The 19,038-nt window shown below is 41.8% G+C and overlaps 1 protein-coding gene across 2 annotated transcripts in view; it reads right to left on the bottom strand.

Moving 5' to 3' along the window:
- The window catches only part of DCLK1 (doublecortin like kinase 1), a 350,858-nt gene that overhangs the window by 11,042 nt on the left and 320,778 nt on the right, over positions 1 to 19,038 (bottom strand). Inside the window, exons 14-16 of one of the 2 annotated variants that reach the window (XM_050937227.1) lie at positions 13,689 to 13,769; positions 5,469 to 5,582; positions 418 to 491 (exon numbers count right to left, since the gene is read on the bottom strand). In XM_050937227.1, coding sequence (XP_050793184.1) covers positions 418 to 491; positions 5,469 to 5,582; positions 13,689 to 13,769 — 269 coding nt within the window. The remainder of the gene's footprint in view (positions 1 to 417; positions 492 to 5,468; positions 5,583 to 13,688; positions 13,770 to 19,038) is intronic. The other variant, XM_050937228.1, reaches the window with a different exon arrangement.

Genomic DNA, 19,038 nt, shown 5'->3' with positions numbered 1-19,038 from the left:
CTCATACAGAAGAGAAAAAAAATATGCTGTTGCTGTTCCAGGGGTTTAAAAACAGAAGTGCACAGGAAGCAGATGCCTTAACTAGCAGTGGGGGGCGGGGTGGGGAGAGAGGAGGTGAATTGCTGCAGCATATCCAGTAGATTTTCTATATACACTGTACTTTTAACTATAAGAAAAATTGAAACTGAGCATGTGCGATGAAGAGAAAGCTGGCAATGTCAGTGTGAATAATGGGTGGAAAAAAAGGGAATGAAGGGGTGTGGCATCTCAATCAAGATTAAAATGAAACTGATAAAGCAGCATATGGACTGGATAACAAATCAAAAAGCATGTTTATCCACTGAAGGAACTGGTTAATGGAGACTGCCAGCACGTTGCCATGGAAACACTGACTGTTGGAGCTGCACCATCTCATACCTTATCCAATACATTCCTGGTTGTTGGTAGTAGTCCAAAGACCCTGATCTCTTGATGGTAAACCCGTGGTCCAGCTGAGCAGAGAGAAATGGGGCAACTCAGTGGATCGATATTATGCTAAAGAATTAAGACTCCAGACCAAGCTGTTCCTTATTTAGTGCATTTGACTGTTTTCAGTTTCACAAGGCACTTATCTAACATCCTGAATCTATGCACTGGAGACAAAAAGTAAGAAAAAGAATAAAAGAACAAAAGAAACTAGCCCTAGCTTCTATCTTGCTATATTAGAAGCCATTTTATTTAAACTGAAATGGAGTTTGCAAAATAACTAACTTAATGCGTTATGCGTTCATTTAAAAGTCTAACAAATATCCTGTTATCTCCAAATATAGAAGTGCCCCTTTAAGTTGCACATAATGGTAATGAAAAAATTTCTTTTGCAATTAAACAGACGTTTAATAATTTTTAAAAAACACAGTGTTAGCCATCACAAGAAGCAGGCTACACAGACTATAGGAGGCTTAAATTAGACTACTTCATAATCATGGCACGTGTAAAGATTAAAAGAATCCAGTTTGGTTTTTTTTTGTTTGTTTTCTTTAAATGTTAGCCTTGGAGAGCAGGACTTCTCAGGTTCATGAACAGCAGTGTATTGTTTATCATTTCGCCTTACATCTCAGGCTTAAAAAGATAATGGTAGAAAACTGTGATGTAAAATCTTCACTAAAGTGCACCAATTAAAGTCAAAATGGAAAATGAATTTAGTATTGTGTAAAAAAAATCTGGTAAAGTGTGTGCTTAAAAATATAACTAAATTGTATATATTGTTCTAAATTGACTTTATCATTAGCGGTGGAATGTGCATAGAAAAGAAAGAAAGTGTGTTATTTTCTCTAATCTTTTTACACTGCACTAACATGTATTTGCGATAGCCTTTAACAGAGGATTAGATACAATTTTAGGGGATAAAACTTGAAAGAGACACTCTGCCCAGTTTAATAGGAAGAATTTGATAACTTTCACATTTTGCCCTACAAAAGGAAAGGCCATTGTGTGTTTCATTAAGACTATGGCATATTGGTGCAATACTCATGATAGTTACTAATTCTAAATTGAGAAAGGCCGGTTAACATGTCTCTAGGTACCAGTTATTTAAACTGTAGTTAGCATCTAACTTACACTTTCAGTACAGACAAAGAGAAATATCTAATAATTTATTCTGTTTTCTTACATCAATGCACATTTCATCTTATTTAGAATTATTTAAAAGGACACTTCCTGTTCAAAAGATGAGGACCTTGCACCTATACAGTACTTCATTTTTCAGTCGATTGATCTACTATTGCCATCTGCTGGCAGCCTATTATACTGCATCTCAAGTACACAAAAGACAAGGTTTTTTAAAAATGGAAATAAAAAGTATTGCACTAAAATATTATAACTAACAGAATGCTGTTACAAGTATTTTAGGAGGGGATTTATTCTTTGAATTTTAAAATGTTACATCTATCTAAGCAGAAGTTAAACAATATTTTAGTTACCATGGAGACTATAGGCTAAGAAAAACAAGTTATAAATAATAATTATAGAACAACAACAGATATGAAGTGACATGACATTTTAAGTCATAGGTTCTTCCTCAGACTGAGCAAAACTAATAGACTAAAGCCGTCTTCTCTTTCCCACATCTTAAGAAAAGCCCACTGTTAAAATGTAACTTTTAATTTTATTTTATAATCACTAGAATGCATTTTAAATACCTCACTCCCTCCTTCCCCCCACCCCTTGATAAAGCAGCACCAATTTGGTTTCCACAGATGACAGAGGCTGTCTGCGACAGGCAGAATGCTGCAGACAGAGGAATTGGTTACCATCTCTAGACACATTGGCAGACCATCAGCTGTCAGAACAGCTTTTTTCTTTCTTTATGCTACATGGCTCCCGTGAGCCTCAAGCTGGGATTTACTCCCGTAGCCAAGTCAGGGACCTCACACAACCTTAACATAATGTTATCATTAGTCTTTTCTTCTGTCTTAATAATGCCAAAAAAACAAAGCACAAAAGTGACAACATACAAGCAAAGCTTTAACATTCCAGACATGAACACAAATTGAACTATGCTCAGTTAATAGAATTTATTGCAATATATCTTTGAATATTAAAGCATTTTTAAAAATTGATTTCTATTTCCTCTTGATTATTTCAGACAGAAAGAGTATCATTACAAACCCATAGGGTACTGACACAGAGCTTTTTTTTTTTTTTAAATCTCTCTTTCAAAACATCTGTTTTTATTTGAGAAATAATTACCAGCTCTCTTCTTTAGTGGCTGAAGACATTATAACTAAGCAGTCAAGTCATTAATTTAAAATATTCAAAGGAAAGAGTGTGACAACATCCTTGGAGAATTCAACAAAAATTCTAGTGCTAAACTTTAAACAGATTATTTAATAAATGCTTGCTATTAAACATGCATTTTACATTTTTTAGTGAAATGTTAGATTTATATACAAGAAAAATGCAGTTATGGAACTTCAAAATTAAATATTTTGGTCATATCTGCTTTAGGGCCCTAATCCTGCAAATACTTATGCACATGATTAACTTTATGACAGTAGTAAAGTTTAAGAATATGTGTGAGTGTTTGTAGGATTGGAACCTGGATGAACAGATACTATTCTTACTGGAGATTATATAGCCAAAGCAAATGTATTTCTCAGCAAAAGGGGTCAATACAATATATTTGGATATTACTGTAGAAATCAACAGCCTACTAAAAGTGTTTAATATAAATAAATAAAATATACCTACAGATGACTCTGACTAACAACAAACAAACTAGAGATGCAATTCCCCCCGACCCAGCTGACCTGCACAAATCCTTATTAATTTAAGCCCCACATTAAAGGTTTGATACATAGAGCCCTGTGTGGGACTCCCATATAGTGGTGAATTTTACCCTAAGGTCAGATGTATAATAAAGAATATCACAAGGAAGTTGAACTGAGAACTAAATACAGTATTTTAGCTATCCCTTTACATAAATTACAGTATACACATATATTTGCACCATAAAACAGATTTTTTTAAAAGGGTTAAGATATACTTATTGTACATTTTAAGTGATGAACAATATGTTCCAGCATTTGGGGAGCATATGCTTTGTAAATTATAAATTTAGAACAGCTTGAGCTAATAAGCTTTATATCAATATTACCTGGCATTGTATAAGTAAAAAAGGAGATTCCTGAAAGTAAAATTTTAACAACAATCTCATGCCAAACTTGTATTACATTTGTTTTAAATGCAGGCACATCGGTTAAAGGTTTTGCTTTGGGTTTCATGTATTCTATTTATTAAGATGTGCAATATGCATAGTATATAAAAGTTTTTTGAATTAAAATCAGCACTTGCCAGCCTGCCTTAAAATTTACACATGCACTACAAATGTTTGTAGTCCCCCAATTTTAGGAAAGTTACTAAAAGAAATTAGTTATAAAATCCAGAAAGTGGCTTAATTAACAAATACTTTTAAAATACTGCTAGTTTAGAGGCAGAACTCAAGAATTTACCACATCAAGGTGTGGTATCCACTCAGAAGGTTGTTCTCATTAAATGTACTTATTTAAATTCTAACACATTACCAAATTCAGTGAGATTTTTTTTTTGCTTTTGTTTTATTTCTATAATGTTTGTCAATGGAAAGATTCACTTCACCAATGCCTTTTTCATTACTAAATTGTCAAACTGCTGTAAACAATCTGTTTCCAGACCAACTGGGTCAAATAAAAATATTTTAAAAATTAAAAGAGGAAGGGGGTAGGGGAAGAATCGTTTCTATCTTTTAAGCTTTAAAAGCCTTGCAAAGAGGAACTGAGCAGTACTTCTTATGGACAAGCGTGCTGGCAATCCATTTGAAAAGAACACAGTTTGAGCTAGGCTGTTCAGAACAAACATGCATTTCATATGAGCAATGGGTAGAGAGTATGCGATGTTTTACTTTTGGGAGAGTTACTGTGGTATTATTGCTTGAAAATGAAAATAAAAAATGCTGACTGTATGTTAGCTGATGGCATAGAATGTTGAAAATCTAAGAAAAGCATAAGGGACAATTTTGTTTCCGTGTTGAGGTAGTTTTTATTTAAAAAAAAAAAGTGAGACAGGCACAGCTTGAAATGTTAAATACTTAGTAACTTCTGAGAAAGTATCCATTTTGCTGCACAAACAGTTCACACCTGTGAGCCAGATTGCGCCTGCTGAGCTGAGTTTATTTCATGCTGATTTAACTCACCACTGGAGGGGCCGAGCTGAGGAACATGAAAGTGGAAACAGTACGAGACAGTGTACAAGTGCAGTCACACCATCTGCAATTTATGGAAGCTGGGAACAAACACTGAGTAATCTGATATGGGAATGGTTATGTTCAATGTGTCACTGATTTTTTGGTGACTTTATCTGGAGAATTAACATTACCATGAGTAATAAAAAAAAAGGCTTTAAAGCACAGGCAGATGTATTAAAAATGAGGAAAGGATGGGAATGTGGATAAAACAGATAGTTACTGTTTAATGGTACTAGCATAAATAATCTGATAAAGTTCTGAATATCTTCTGTGTATGTGTGTGCGCGTGTGTGTGAGAGAGAGACACACACACACACACACACACACACACACACACGTTCATCTTGGAGGAAAAATACAAATTTGTGTGAGGCATACTATACTGCACGTGCCTGTAACACTTAGCTGACTTGGTTGAGATGGTCTCACAAGCTCCATTACTTTCAGACAATATCTAGATTGTAACTATAGTATGCAGCACAACTAAATCTCTACCCGATTTAATCTCTGCTTGGAGGGATGGAGCTAGCAAATTGTGTGTAGTGTTGTACGCAATCCTCATGCAAAACTGCATCTGAAATGGTTACACTAATTTCAACTACATGGGCAACACTTTACAGTAAGTAGCGAGCTTTTGATGTCATCTTCTGAATATAGACTTTTGTGGGAACTTTATAAAATGTTATTGCTATGTATTTCAGATGCTTACTGTTATGACAGAAACTCCAGCTGCTGTGCTGTTGGGTTTAGGCCCTGTATTGAAATGCTTCTTTATCTTCCCAGCTACTGAAAGCTGATACTCATTCTCTGGAAGGCCATCATCCTGCAAAAATTAAAAAAAAACAAAAGTTTATAGAGAAAATGCAAAATAAGGGAGAACGCTCTTTTTGCAGGATTGTGAGGTGATCCTGGAGGAACCTGTGGATGTAAAAAGTTTAATTAAAAAAAGTTTTTCATGAGATTCATTTAATTCAATGTCATCTTCTCCATGAATCTACCCAAGGTATTTGTAAGGAAACCTGTTATCATGGAACAGCCCCATTTCTCTTCTCAGCTTTAGCTAATAGCTCTCTTTCAAACTTTTATAAATGTTTACATTTCTTAACTGCCAGCTTCTGGTAATTTGTTAGGTCCATAAAATGTCACAATAAGTGAATCTCAGATTGAAATGTATTAACAGAACAAAGGATCAATCAATTAAAAGTGAGGACAACAATACTAGTTAAAAGGTCATTAGAGTTAAAAAGAGAAGCCCAGTTTCTCTGATATGCAGCAAGGAAATTGTTCTTGTGAGAGAATAAGTGTGCTCCAAGGTCCTCCCAAAAGCCTTGTGGAGTTCCATTTTCAGAGACGTGAGATTTGGTTGAATAAAACATTATGCTTTAACCAAGGGAAAAAGTGTTCAAACAACATGCAGGCTGTCACGGAGTCTGGTCTATGCCCCAGCCTGCAATCAGTCTCTCTGGAGTGATTCCTTAGTGGGCAGGCCCCAAGGACACACAGTTCCAACAGGGGCAGGCCTGTGGCCTCCAAGACTGGGCCTTCGGCATCAACAATCTGTCTCCATGGCTCTCTGCAGTGAATCCTGCCAAGCCAGAGTCCTGCGGGAGGCTGGCACTGTGCCCCTCAGGGTGCAATGCTCTCAGGGAGTACTTACAGTGACACAGGAAGCCTTTCAAAGCAAGTCACCTGGCACATAGAATCCTATAGTGCTTAGGTTAGCACAGAGAGCTCAGTCGTTTGAGCATTGGCCTGCTAAACCCAGGGTTGTGAGTTCAATCCTTGAGGGGGCCACCCAGAGATCTGGGGCAAAAATTGGTCCTGGCAGGGGGCTGGACTCAATGACCTTTCAAGGTCCCTTCCAGTTCTAGGAGATGCATATATCTCCAATTATTATTATTTATTTATATTATAAATTATGCTACAGTACATGCCAAGCCAGTACCAAGATGAGCCACCCAAGCTGAAATGGACTCCATCTCTAGCTCCCAACCCCATCCATCTTTTGTCTCCCCAGGTCCAGGCTCCTGAGTCCCCCTAAAAAGGGCTGCCCTTCTTCCAGTCACCTGACACCTTGTTCTCCAGCTCAGTTCACAAGTCCTGCCTGCTGGGGTGTGCCGCTGTCAGGTGTTGATGTTTCAGAAGTATCTCTTCCTAGATGCTAAGTTGATTTGGGTTCTATTTTAGACAGTTATTTAATGAGTCAGACCCCAGGAAGCCAGGTGACACCTATACTTCCTGCACTCTTTTAGCAGGTGTCAAACTTTTTTTTTTACAGTGCAAAGTAGAGAGGAAAACTGAGGCACACATAGGATTAATAAACATATTCCAGAAAATTCTCACTCCATCAAATCAGGGATGCATTTTTAAGGTTCACAGGGCTTGATCCAAGCATGACCTGTGGTATTCACTAAATACTAATCTAGGAGGAGACTCCTCATAAAGTCTAGAAGGATATTCCCCTGGCTAGTTCCAATGACTCCTTACCCAGCTATGGAATAATCCCATCGAATAGATAGATGCCTGCCTGATGGCTTCTCTTACAATCACTGATTATGATATTATCACATTTAGCCTATGGCTAAATGAAGCCACAATGCACAGAAAGCTCCAACCTTCCCTTAGGGAGGTCAAGACCTCAATGGGAGCCTACAGTTCTTCCCATGCACTACACAATATCTTCCTATGCAGCTGTGGGGGACACAGAGGTAAAGAAATATGGGCTCCAGCCAGGAAAAAATAATGTTTGAGTTAGTTGTGGCCTTGTCTTCACTAAAAAAGCATGTTCTTAACTTGAGTTAAAATCCTAGTGAAGACAAGGAAGTTTGTTTTCACAAAAGTTAGCAGTTCAAGTTAAAAACCAAATTAAGAACACACCTTTTTTAAGGTAGTGAAGATCAGTCCTTTGTAACTGACCCAAAGGGTGGGACTAGATAGACCAGAGGTCGGCAACCTTTCAGAAGCAGTGTGCCGAGTCTTCCTTTATTCACTCTAATGTAAGGTTTTGCATGCCGGTAATACATTTTAACATTTTAGAAGGTCTCTTTTTATAAGTCTATAATATATAACTAAACTATTGTTGTATGTAAAGTAAATACGGTTTTCAAAATGTTTAAGGAGCTTCATTTAAAATTAAAATTAAAATGAAGAGCCCCCCCGGACCGGTGGCCAGGACCCGGGCAGTGTGAGTGCCACTGAAAATCAGCTTGTGTGCTGCCTTTGGCACTTGTGCCAGAGGTTGCCTACCCCTGAGATAGACCATTTTAAGAGCAATGTCAAGAACAGCTACTTTGGCAAAGCCTGCCCACCATCGGATTATGCAGTGTAGCAGAGAACAGTAACCTTGGATCATATCAAATGACTGGCCTGCAGAACCACTGCTTTGCATTAGAGCTCTGCACAGGACTAGTTTTTAATTCTGCTCCCGCTATTATGGCAGCGGGTCCTGCAGGACCCGTGGGATCTCTATCCCGCTACAGGGCTCTACACTAGTCCCATTCAGAGCTCTACTTTGCATCTCTAATTATCAACAATTGAATCAGAGACTTAAACTAAGCATTTTAGCACCAAAAGTACAACACATGGAAGTAACAGATCAAGATCAGAACATAAAATGAGTGTGAACATTCATTTTTCTGTCTTTGTAACAATTCTGAGAGCACTTAGTACATTACACAGTTGCTGCAGTAAATCATGGGCTTTGTAAGCATATGGGAAGAAGGTTAGTTTGGGTTTGTAGATTGCAGCACTGGTTTTCAAAAAATTCCTCACTCACCTCTTAACAAAATGCACTAGCTGGCAGAATATGGTCAAATGCAGAGCTTTAACGAATAAAGTAGTTGGTTATTGTCTAGCAGAAGGGAGGCCTGGCTCAGTGGTATATGACCCCTAAAATAACCCATATTCCTCTGATCTGACCTTTCCCAGAAGAAAACCAGTCTATAAAATAAACTCTTTCCTCTTTTTCATAGGAAAAACGCCCCCAAAACTTACATCTCATTTTTCAAAGGTCTGAGGCACAAGAATCACCAAGTCCTAATGACTATTGTAATACTTTCTATCAGGAAAACTTACAGCCATAGCTCCAGAGATAATATTCCAGATCCACATAACACAGGATACATTTTTTGAGCCACAATGTGCTCCATCTGTGGCAGTTATAAAATATTAATTAATCTGTCATTGCAACACTTTCTAACTACTTTTGCTGCTATCTGATGTTTACTTTACAAATATACTGATAGTCAGGCTCCAAATTGGAATCACTTCATCCAACATTAAAAAAGACACACATCCAGGGTGAAACATGGCAGCTGTTTAATATCAAACAGCAATGCTACACCACATTTTATGGCAGGAAGTGAAGAAGAGTATCATACCCACAAGAAAGTGCAGGAGGAATTGGACGTAGGCTAAATGCTCCAAATAGGAATTTGGTCAAGACACTGTAAATGTTAACCTCCCAAAGACAGTCTTCACTAACAAGTGTTCCAGTCTATACATTACCATTAGATACACACACTTCTTCTCACAAGTGGTCTGGACCTTGGTACTGCATCTCATCTATAGAACTAGGAACAAAACTGTCACGAGTGACTGGTGATTTTGGATATTCACCTCAAAACACCTTAAATGGGCCTGAGTTTCATAAAATGCTGACACCCATTCTCTCAAAAATAGGCCCCTTTATAGTGTCTCAAAAGATGGGCACTCCGAAACTGAAGCATCTAAAATCACTTGTCACTCTTCAAGACCTCAATTTAGGATTTACAACATATTACTTCAGTCTGCAATTGTTTACTGTCATCCCTATCTAATTTGAATGTTCCAGCAAACACTGTTAGTTGCTGCTCAAACAGAAGACCTGCTTTGTTTTGTTTTAAAATAAGAAAAAAGAGCCAGACAGAGGCTGCTGGTGATATTCCTGTATATAATAATCATCATGAACACTGCTTACACATTTACATTGTGCTACACAACAGGACTCAAAGAAAAAGAAATTGTGCTAAAAATCTTAAGCAAAGCTCAGGACTGCCAGACTCCTACTGACCTGAAGCATTCAGATCCATTTCACAAGATGATCACAAGAGGTTTCCTTTCCAGTGCTAATTGTACTATAGGAAGAGGTCATTATATAAATAACAGAAGAAAATTAGACCAAATAAAAGCCCTGGAAAAGCCTGTTTACTCTGTTTTCTTTAAGGTTTCCAGTGAGATATGGGCAGCGCCCTACGGTGTAACCAAAAATATTGCAGCTGCCAAATAAGAAATGTTTTTTTAAATTAACCTCCTTATGAATGCTCAGTTTATTATTATTATTCACTGATGGTTACTTATTTATTTCACATATAGGCAGCCAGGGCCAGTGTATCTAGGGAAATGTTTTAAAGCTACAGGTTTCCTAATCCTTTTTAGGCTGCCGTATACAAATAATAATCCACTTTTGGGTAATCATTATAACAGGGAAGGGTTTACAAAATGTAATCCATTCTTTTCACCATTAAAACTTATTGAATTACAGTAAATTAAACATTTTTATTACTCAGAAGTCAAGAATTGGACCATAACTTGCCATTGGTGCATTTTGGATTATATAGTATTTCCAGTGTTTAAAATGCTAGCTCCCAAGCCTCTAGCCTCTTTTATAATTTCTGAGTTTTGCAATGAATATGAGCAGGCAAAGGAAACAGTAAGAGTCCCAATAGGGGAAGTATAAAACAGTGGATTTGTTTCTAGCTCTAAGAGTTCTGTATATGAGAGACAAATCCAAATAAACTAAATTGAGGGCGCAGAGAACTGCTGTTAAATTGCATTCAGAATCCAGGATCTCCATCTGTTTCAATGGCAACTAGCCAAAGTCTTTTCAGGTTTTATTTATTAAATTGAAAACAGCTGGGATATTATTGACATAGGAACTGTTTTACTGGTCTGATTCTGACCATTACAAGTTTTGTTGTTTCTAAGAGAGTCCAGCTATTTTCATTGTTAAAATTTAAACTGAAATGAAGGTTGGCTCCTATTGAAACTGTCATACTAAATTCCAGCAATGTCATCAACTTACCAAGTAATCATTTAGTAAACAGTAATAAAAAGCTGCACTTGGAAGTACAATAGTTATTTACAGCCAACAAATACTTTTTACATAGAATAACTAGGCAGAATGTCAAAATGAAATTTCAAAGAGAAAAAATATTTCATGAAAATTATCATGAAAAACTATTTCTATTTTCCAAACAGCACTATTACCCACCATTTTAGTGCTATTTCACTAGTCTCAAAACAATAAATAAGTCCAAAATATCATAGAGCATTTGGTACTAAGGAGACGAATTTAAACAGATTCATTAGAAAAGTGCAGTGTTATTCCACATATTATACTAGGATTTGTATTTACTTTCCTTCTAGAAAGGAGCAGAATATTTTATGAAGATCAGCTAAAATAAAAATTTTCACTTGTAGATCTCCAGTGCCATTATAAATATAAGTAAGCATTATTATCCCAATTTTAAAGATGAAGAAACTGAGGTAGAGAGAAAATGACTGGTTCAAGGTGATGACAGAGCTAGGAATGGAAAATGAGTCCCCTGACTCCCAGTACAATGTTCTCTCTATTGGTTCACACTGCCTCTGTAGGAAAACAAGTTTTAGATTCTCTCTCTCTCACATGTACTTTGGGCCCCAGTTCAGGAAAGCATCCCCATTCTGGACAGCATCTAACCATGTATTTCACTTTAGGCATAAGTCTCATTTAGTTCAGCGGACCTTAAATTTGTGCCTCAAATTCAGCACATACTTATGTGATAGCCAAACTAGAGGTGGACTCAGGCATGTGCTGAGGAACTTTCCTGAACTGAACTCCAGAAAACTTATCTAACAAATACTTACATTAGTCCAAGAAAAAGGTATTTCTAGCCTTATTAGCTCTGAATGATGACTAATATATAGCTGAAGATGAGTTACTGACCTCTGAATGTGGAATGCTATAAAGGAATGATTAGGGCAACAAAAATCCCCATAGAACTGGGATAGAATACTTCCCCTAGTATAAACAGGAGTGCTATATGTTTTCACTGTCATATGCTTGCAGAATATTAACAACAGCATGACTTTCAACACTAAAGCACTGATCCCCAAACTTTTCAGGGTCCTGGAAGATGGGGTTGTGGGGTGGGAACACAAACATCGAGGTGGGGGCCACAGCTGGGAGCAGGGCCAGGGCTAGGAAGAAGGTTGGGGCTGTGGCCAGGGGCCAAAGCTGGGGGAAGAGCCAGAGCCAGTACTGGGTGCAGAGCCGCGGCCGGGCTGCGGACAGAGGTGGGCACGACCCGCAGTTTGATCAGCTTTGCACTAACGGAAGTAATCCCTCTGACATTTCAGGCAGCTTGCTGAAGTTGTTTCCTAAAATGCATCAGAGTGCAATTTAACTGAAAGGAGGGAAAAAAGTTTTCAGATTCCAGATCCTCCAATGGTGTTAAATCAACAGAGCTCCATTAAATTCAGCGTAGCTATACCAATTTACACCATTGAAGAAGCTGGCCATGAGGCAGCAATTCTGCTTAGTAAGTCTCACTTTCTATCTTTACCTTATCCCTCATCCCACAGTTCCCTCTCACTCCAGAGATAAATAATAATTTCAGTTCCAAACAAAAATTATTTAAAATTGGGATATAAACATTGTGTGACAAAAATATATCCTTCAAGAAGGAAATAAAATACCACCAGCAACAACAAAATCTTCTGCCTTAAAGTGACCATGAAAATGCTAAATTGTCTCAATATATATTGCACTCAATGTCTATAAGCCTTACAAGACAAAGGGATGTGAAGTTCAGAAGTATTTACAATTAAAACTGCTTCTATCTGAAGAGCAGAATGGAGGATAGAAGTACTTGAGTATCTGCTTTGTAGGTACTTTACACACCATTTTCAATTAAGGAATATAGTAAACTATTTGGACACCTTCTTACTTTTTTATGTTATTTAGTCTGTATATTTGAATTACAAATATTCCTTTTTGGAACTACATTCCCTTTAAGTGTATGACAGAGATCTTTTTGGATACTAGGGGAAAGTTCTGAGTCACACAAATGTGCTAGGAAGGAATTCCATGCTGGTACTTGCTTGCAATATGCAAATTCAGATTTTTTTTCTTCTACTCATTTTGCTTTCATATATTTTTATTTTTAAACTGGAATCTGGATTCTTCCCTCACCCCCTTTTTCTTTACATTTTTATCTAAATATTTTGAAACATATTAAATAGTCTTGAATAATTAACATTTAGCAGCGTCCCTGTCCCAACATTAAAGCATAGACAGGCCCAGGCCTTCTTAATCGATATCAGATTGATCCATATGCCACCTCTTTGTTAATCAATTTTATGGCATGTTCAGAACAAATGAGCATTGATCTAAAGATAAAAATGAAAATTTCACACGAATCAGATTAAACTGATACGACTGCACATAAACATGTTTATAGTTCAAATTTGGAAGTTAATATTTGATTGTAAAGATTTTGAACTTAATGCTGAATCATCCAGCTTTAAAACATGGACTATAGTTCAAGACCCCTTAATTGTGATTGCAAGACTTGTGAACCCATCTGATTTACGGGCACAAAATGTGTCACTGCACCTGCAAATTGACCTTTGGGAAGCTAACAAAGTTTGCAGGTTCAATTAAGGAGCTGTGTTGAAAATTGTGGCCCAAGATATTGGGGGAGAGGAGTGCAGAGCATTGTGCACAAAAATATTTAATTGTATAGTAACAAAGCACTTTCACTTCCAGTGAAACCACACAGTAAGTTGGTCATTACCTGTGTCTGGTTTAGAAAATGTTGGCTCCAAAGAGGCATTTAAAGTATTTGATGGCAAACAGTTAAAAGATTACAAGACTAAAACAAGAATCTGCAGTCCTGAAATTACTTACATTAACCCACGGATGTTCGAGAACTTGCAAGGCTGAGAATCGCTGATCTACATCTACCTGAAGCATCATGGTGATAAGTTCCTGTGAAATGGAAGATAAGATCCCATTTAGAGCACATTTTTATGAAGAAAAACAAAAGATTTAATTCAGTAAAGTGACCTTCAATTGATTCTAGTAAAGCACAGTGTTCAGTGAGAGAATTATACAGGGTGGAACTATACTAAGGTTATTTAAAAAAAGCTATCAACTGCAGAACTGTAAATTGAACTTCTAAATCAATAGCTAAATAATGCATTGAAAAGCAAGAAGACCATAAGTGCTGAGTTAATTTTGTAGTCAGCGGTTTGTAGAGGAAAGAACTTCTCACATAATGTACAAAACAGATGGGAGCATGAAATCAGGTTAGTTGCCCATTTAGAAAATAGCAATTTTCTCTAAAGATGATGCAGATTAATCTGGAATTTGGCTTTCTCTAGCTCCCAATATCAATAGAAAAATGGATATTTTCAAAAAAATATTTCTAACTCTTAAAACCTTTGTTTTAATGTTTCAAATTCCTCTTTAGTATGTTCCCCTCAGTTTTCTACCAGCATTTAATGCATTCCTTCTCCCATCAATGAGTGCATTCAATTTATAGAAAAGATAACAGTAATGGGATGCTAATATAGAGGGAAATCAGAAATGATAGACATCAATTATTTTCAATAATAAATGGGAGCAGAATAGAAACTAATGATGTTATGCATCAAAATGGAAAATTTTAGAACAAATTAACTAGACAGAGTAGTTAGGTATGGAACAAGCTTGCCAAAGGAGCTGTGGAATTGTCATTAGAGATATTGAAGACTAGAGCTGATTCTTAACAGATGAGCGATGTCTTACGCATGATGAAATCAAGCTTGCCACAAAAACAAAGGGAGGTATTAGAACACTCCTACTAACACTTAATGCTTTCTTTCAGCTCCAAGTACTGTATCCTGTACGTTAATTTCACTAGCTTGGAAAAAGACGGTTACTCACCTTTGTAACTGTTGTTCTTCGAGATGTGTTGCTCACATCCATTCCAGTTAGGTGTGCGCGCCGCGCGTGCACGTTCGTCGGAAACTTTTTTACCCTAGCAACTCCGGTGGGCCGGCAGGTCGCCCCCTGGAGTGGCGCCGCCATGGCGCCCAATATATATCCCTGCCGGCCCGCCCGCTCCTCAGTTCCTTCTTGCCGGCTACTCCGACAGTGGGGAAGGAGGGCGGGTGTGGAATGGATGTGAGCAACACATCTCGAAGAACAACAGTTACAAAGGTGAGTAACCGTCTTTTCTTCTTCGAGTGATTGCTCACATCCATTCCAGTTAGGTGAATCCCAAGCCATACCTAGGCGGTGGGGTCGGAGTGAGAAGTCGCGGCATGGAGCACTGCAGATCCGAAGGCCGCGTCCTCTCTTGACTGCTGGACCAGGGCGTAGTGGGAAGCAAAGGTGTGGACCGATGACCAGGTCGCTGCCCGACAGATTTCCTGGATGGGCACACGGGCAAGGAAAGCCAGCGACGACGCCTGCGCCCTGGTAGAATGCGCAGTCACACGGCCCGTAGGGACGTGGGCCAAGTCATAGCAGGTCCTGATACAGGACGTTACCCAAGAGGATAACCTCTGGGAGGAGATAGGAAGCCCTTTCATGCGGTCCGCTACAGCCACGAAAAGCTGGGGGGATTTGTGGAAGGGCTTAGTCCTCTCCACGTAGAACGCGAGAGCCCTACGGACATCAAGCGAGTGGAGCTGCTGCTCCCTGCCTGAGGAGTGAGGTTTCGGGAAAAAAACCGGAAGGAATATCTCTTGGCTGATGTGGAAGGATGAGACTACCTTGGGAAGAAAGGCAGGGTGTGGTCTCAGCTGCACCTTATCTTTGTGGAAGACTGTATATGGGGGGTCTACCACAAGAGCCCGGAGTTCCGACACCCGTCTAGCTGAGGTGATAGCTACTAGAAAGGCAGTCTTCCAAGAGAGGTAAAGCAGGGAGCAAGTGGCTAACGGTTCAAAGGGGGGTCCCATGAGTCAGGACAACACCAGGTTAAGATCCCAGGTTGGAGCAGGGGGACGGACGTTAGGGTATAAACGTTCCAGCCCCTTAAGGAATCTAGACACCGTTGGGTGAGAAAAAACAGAGCGACCATCCGCACCCGGGTGAAAGGTGGAGATAGCTGCAAGGTGAACTCGCAACGACGATATAGCCAGACCTTGCAGTTTGAGGGACCAAACGTAGTCTAAGATGTCGGCTACTGAAACTTCCATAGGGCGGAGATTCCTCTCCACGCACCAACAGGAGAAACGCTTCCACTTGGCCAAATATGTCGCTCTCGTGGAAGGCTTCCTGCTGCCCAAAAGCACCTCCCTCACCGGCGTGGAGCAGCGCAGCTCGGAACCAGTCAGCCACGCAGGAGCCACGCCGCTAGGTGCAGCGACTGCAGGTCCGGGTGACAGAGGGTCCCGTGCTCCTGGGTAATCAGGTCCGGGTGAAGGGGCAGGGGAACTGGGTCGGTTATGGTCAGGTCCAGCAGCATGGGGTACCAGTGCTGTCTGGGCCATGCCGGGGCTACCATGATCACGTGAGCCCTGTCCCTGCGCACCTTCAGAAGGACCCTGTGAACCAGAGGGAACGGGGGGAACGCATAGTACAGGTGGGTCGACCACTGAATAAGGAAGGCATCCGCTATCGACCCGGGCTCCCTGCCCTGAAAGGAGCAGAACACTTGGCACTTCCTGTTCCCCCTGGACGCGAAGAGGTCCACCCGGGGATGACCCCACCTCCGGAAGATAGAGAGGGCGACGTCCGGGCGAAGGGACCACTCGTGCGACAGGAAGGATCTGCTCAATCGATCCGCCAGCGTATTCCGCACTCCGGGGAGGAAGGAAGCCGTGAGGTGAATGGAGTGGGCTATACAAAAGTCCCAGAGTCGCATCGCCTCGTGGCACAGGGGGGAGGATCTGGTGCCGCCTTGCTTGTTGATATAATACATGGTCGTCGTGTTGTCGGTGAACACCGCGACACAGCGACCCTGAAGCTGATGACAGAACGTTTGACAAGCAAGGCGGACTGCTCTCAACTCCCGCATGTTGATGTGTAACCCCACCTCCTCCTGGGACCACAGGCCCTGCGTTCTCAGGGTCCCTAGGTGGGCCCCCCAGCCTAGATCTGAGGCATCCGTTGTCAGGGACACCGAGGGCTGAGGTGGGTGGAAAGGGAGACCCGCACATAGCACGGACTGGTCTAGCCACCAGCCGAGAGAATCTAACACCCTCTGGGGGATTGTGATTAGCATGTCTAGCGGCTGTCTTGTCGGCCTGTAATGATCGATGAGCCACAACTGGAGGGGCCTCATGCGGAGCCGAGCGTAACCGGTCACAAAGGTGCAAGCCGCCATGTGGCCTAACAGGGTTAGGCATGTCCGCACTGATGTCAAGGGGGCTGTCCGCAGTCGATGAACGATCGCCGACAAGGCCTGGAACCTCTGCAATGGCAGTAAGGCCCTGGCCACAGTGGCGTCCAGGACGGCCCCGATGAATTCCACCCTCTGTGTGGGAATCAGGGTGGACTTGTCCGTGTTTATCAAGAGGCCCAAAGTGGCGAACATGCCGGTGATCACGCGGACATGGCTGCAGACTTGTTGTTCCGACGTGCCCCGAATCAACCAATCGTCCAGATAAGGAAACACGTGGACACGATTGCGCCGAAGATGCGCCACAACAACTGCCATGCATTTTGTAAACACCCTCGGGGCCGTGGATAGGCCAAATGGGAGGACTGCAAATTGGTAATGAAGGGGGCCCACCACGAAGCGAAGGAAACGTCTGTGGTGCGGCCAAATGGCAATGTGAAAATACGCGTCCTGCATGTCGAGGGCGGCGTACCAGTCTCCCGGATCCAGGGATGGGATAATGGTCCCCAGGGATACCATGCGGAACTTCAACTTCACCAGGTATTTGTTGAGCTCTCGCAGGTCGAGGATAGGCCTGAGGCCTCCCTTGGCCTTGGGGATCAAAAAGTAGCGGGAATAAAACCCCTTGCCTTTCTCGCTTTCCGGAACCGCCTCTATAGCTCCTTTGCTGAGGAGCGTCTGCACCTCCTGTCTCAGGAATTGCTCGTGAGAGGGGTCCCTGAAGAGGGACGAGGAAGGGGGGCGGAAAGGAGGAAATGAAACAAACTGCAGGCGGTATCCCGTCTGCACCGTGCGTAAGACCCAGCGGTCCGATGTTATTTGGGACCACGCCGGGAGGAAAAACGAAAGGCGGTTGGAAAACGGAGGGGAAGGATCCATGGGGGAAACTGTTACTGCGCCCTTGGGCGCACCTTCAAAATGAAGGCTTAGGTCCAGGCGGGGGCTTAGAGGAGCCTTGGTTCTGCCCCCCTTGGTTCCCCGAGTGCCTGCGCCTTCCATTCCTGCCGCGGCGCCTGTTAAGGTCCTGCCGCTGGCGGAACTGGGAATACGGCCTGCGCTGTTGTTGTTGCTGTGGCCGGAAGGGTCTGCGTTGCGTTCCCGGTGTGTGCATCCCGAGGGACCGCATGATGACCCGATTATCTTTCAGACTCTTGAGTCTGGGGTCTGTCTTTTCAGAGAACAGGCCCTGGCCTTCGAAAGGGAGGTCCTGTATGGTATGCTGGAGCTCCGGCGGAAGGCCAGAAACCTGCAGCCAGGAAATGCGACGCATCGTTACTCCCGATGCGAGGGTACGGGCAGCCGAGTCTGCAGCGTCCAAAGAGGCTTGCAAGGACGTGCGTGCAACCTTCTTGCCTTCATCCAAGATGGCTGCAAATTCCTGGCGGGCGTCTTGTGGCAGCAGCTCCTTGAATTTGTCTGCTGCCACCCAGGAGTTGAAGGCGTATCTGCTCAGCAGGGCTTGCTGGTTGGAAACCCTGAGCTGCAGCGCCCCAGCCGAGTATACCTTACGGCCGAGGAGGTCCATTCGCCTGGCCTCTCTGGATTTGGGGGCTGGAGCCTCCTGCCCATGACGCTCTTTGTCGTTCACCGACTGAACCACCAGGGAACACGGTGTCGGGTGCACATGGAGGTACTCATAGCCTCTAGAAGGGGCCATGTACTTCCTCTCGACGCCCTTCGCAGTAGGGGGGATGGAGGCCGGAGACTGCCAGATGGTGTTGGCGTTGGCCTGGATGGTTCTTATGAAGGGTAGGGCGACCCTGGTGGGAGCATCTGCTGAGAGGATGGTGACGATTGGATCCTCTATTTCCGAGACCTCCTCGGCTTGCAGACTCAGATTTTGCGCTACTCGCCTGAGGAGGTCTTGGTGCGCCCTGAGATCCAGCGGGGGGGGGGCTGTTGGAGGAGGTACCAGCCACCGCT

The sequence above is a fragment of the Gopherus flavomarginatus genome, chromosome 1 (assembly GCF_025201925.1).
Source record: "Gopherus flavomarginatus isolate rGopFla2 chromosome 1, rGopFla2.mat.asm, whole genome shotgun sequence".
Lineage (NCBI taxonomy): Eukaryota > Metazoa > Chordata > Testudines > Testudinidae > Gopherus > Gopherus flavomarginatus.
The sequence above is the reverse complement of the archived record's forward strand: the minus strand, read 5'-3'. Positions and strand labels throughout refer to the sequence as shown.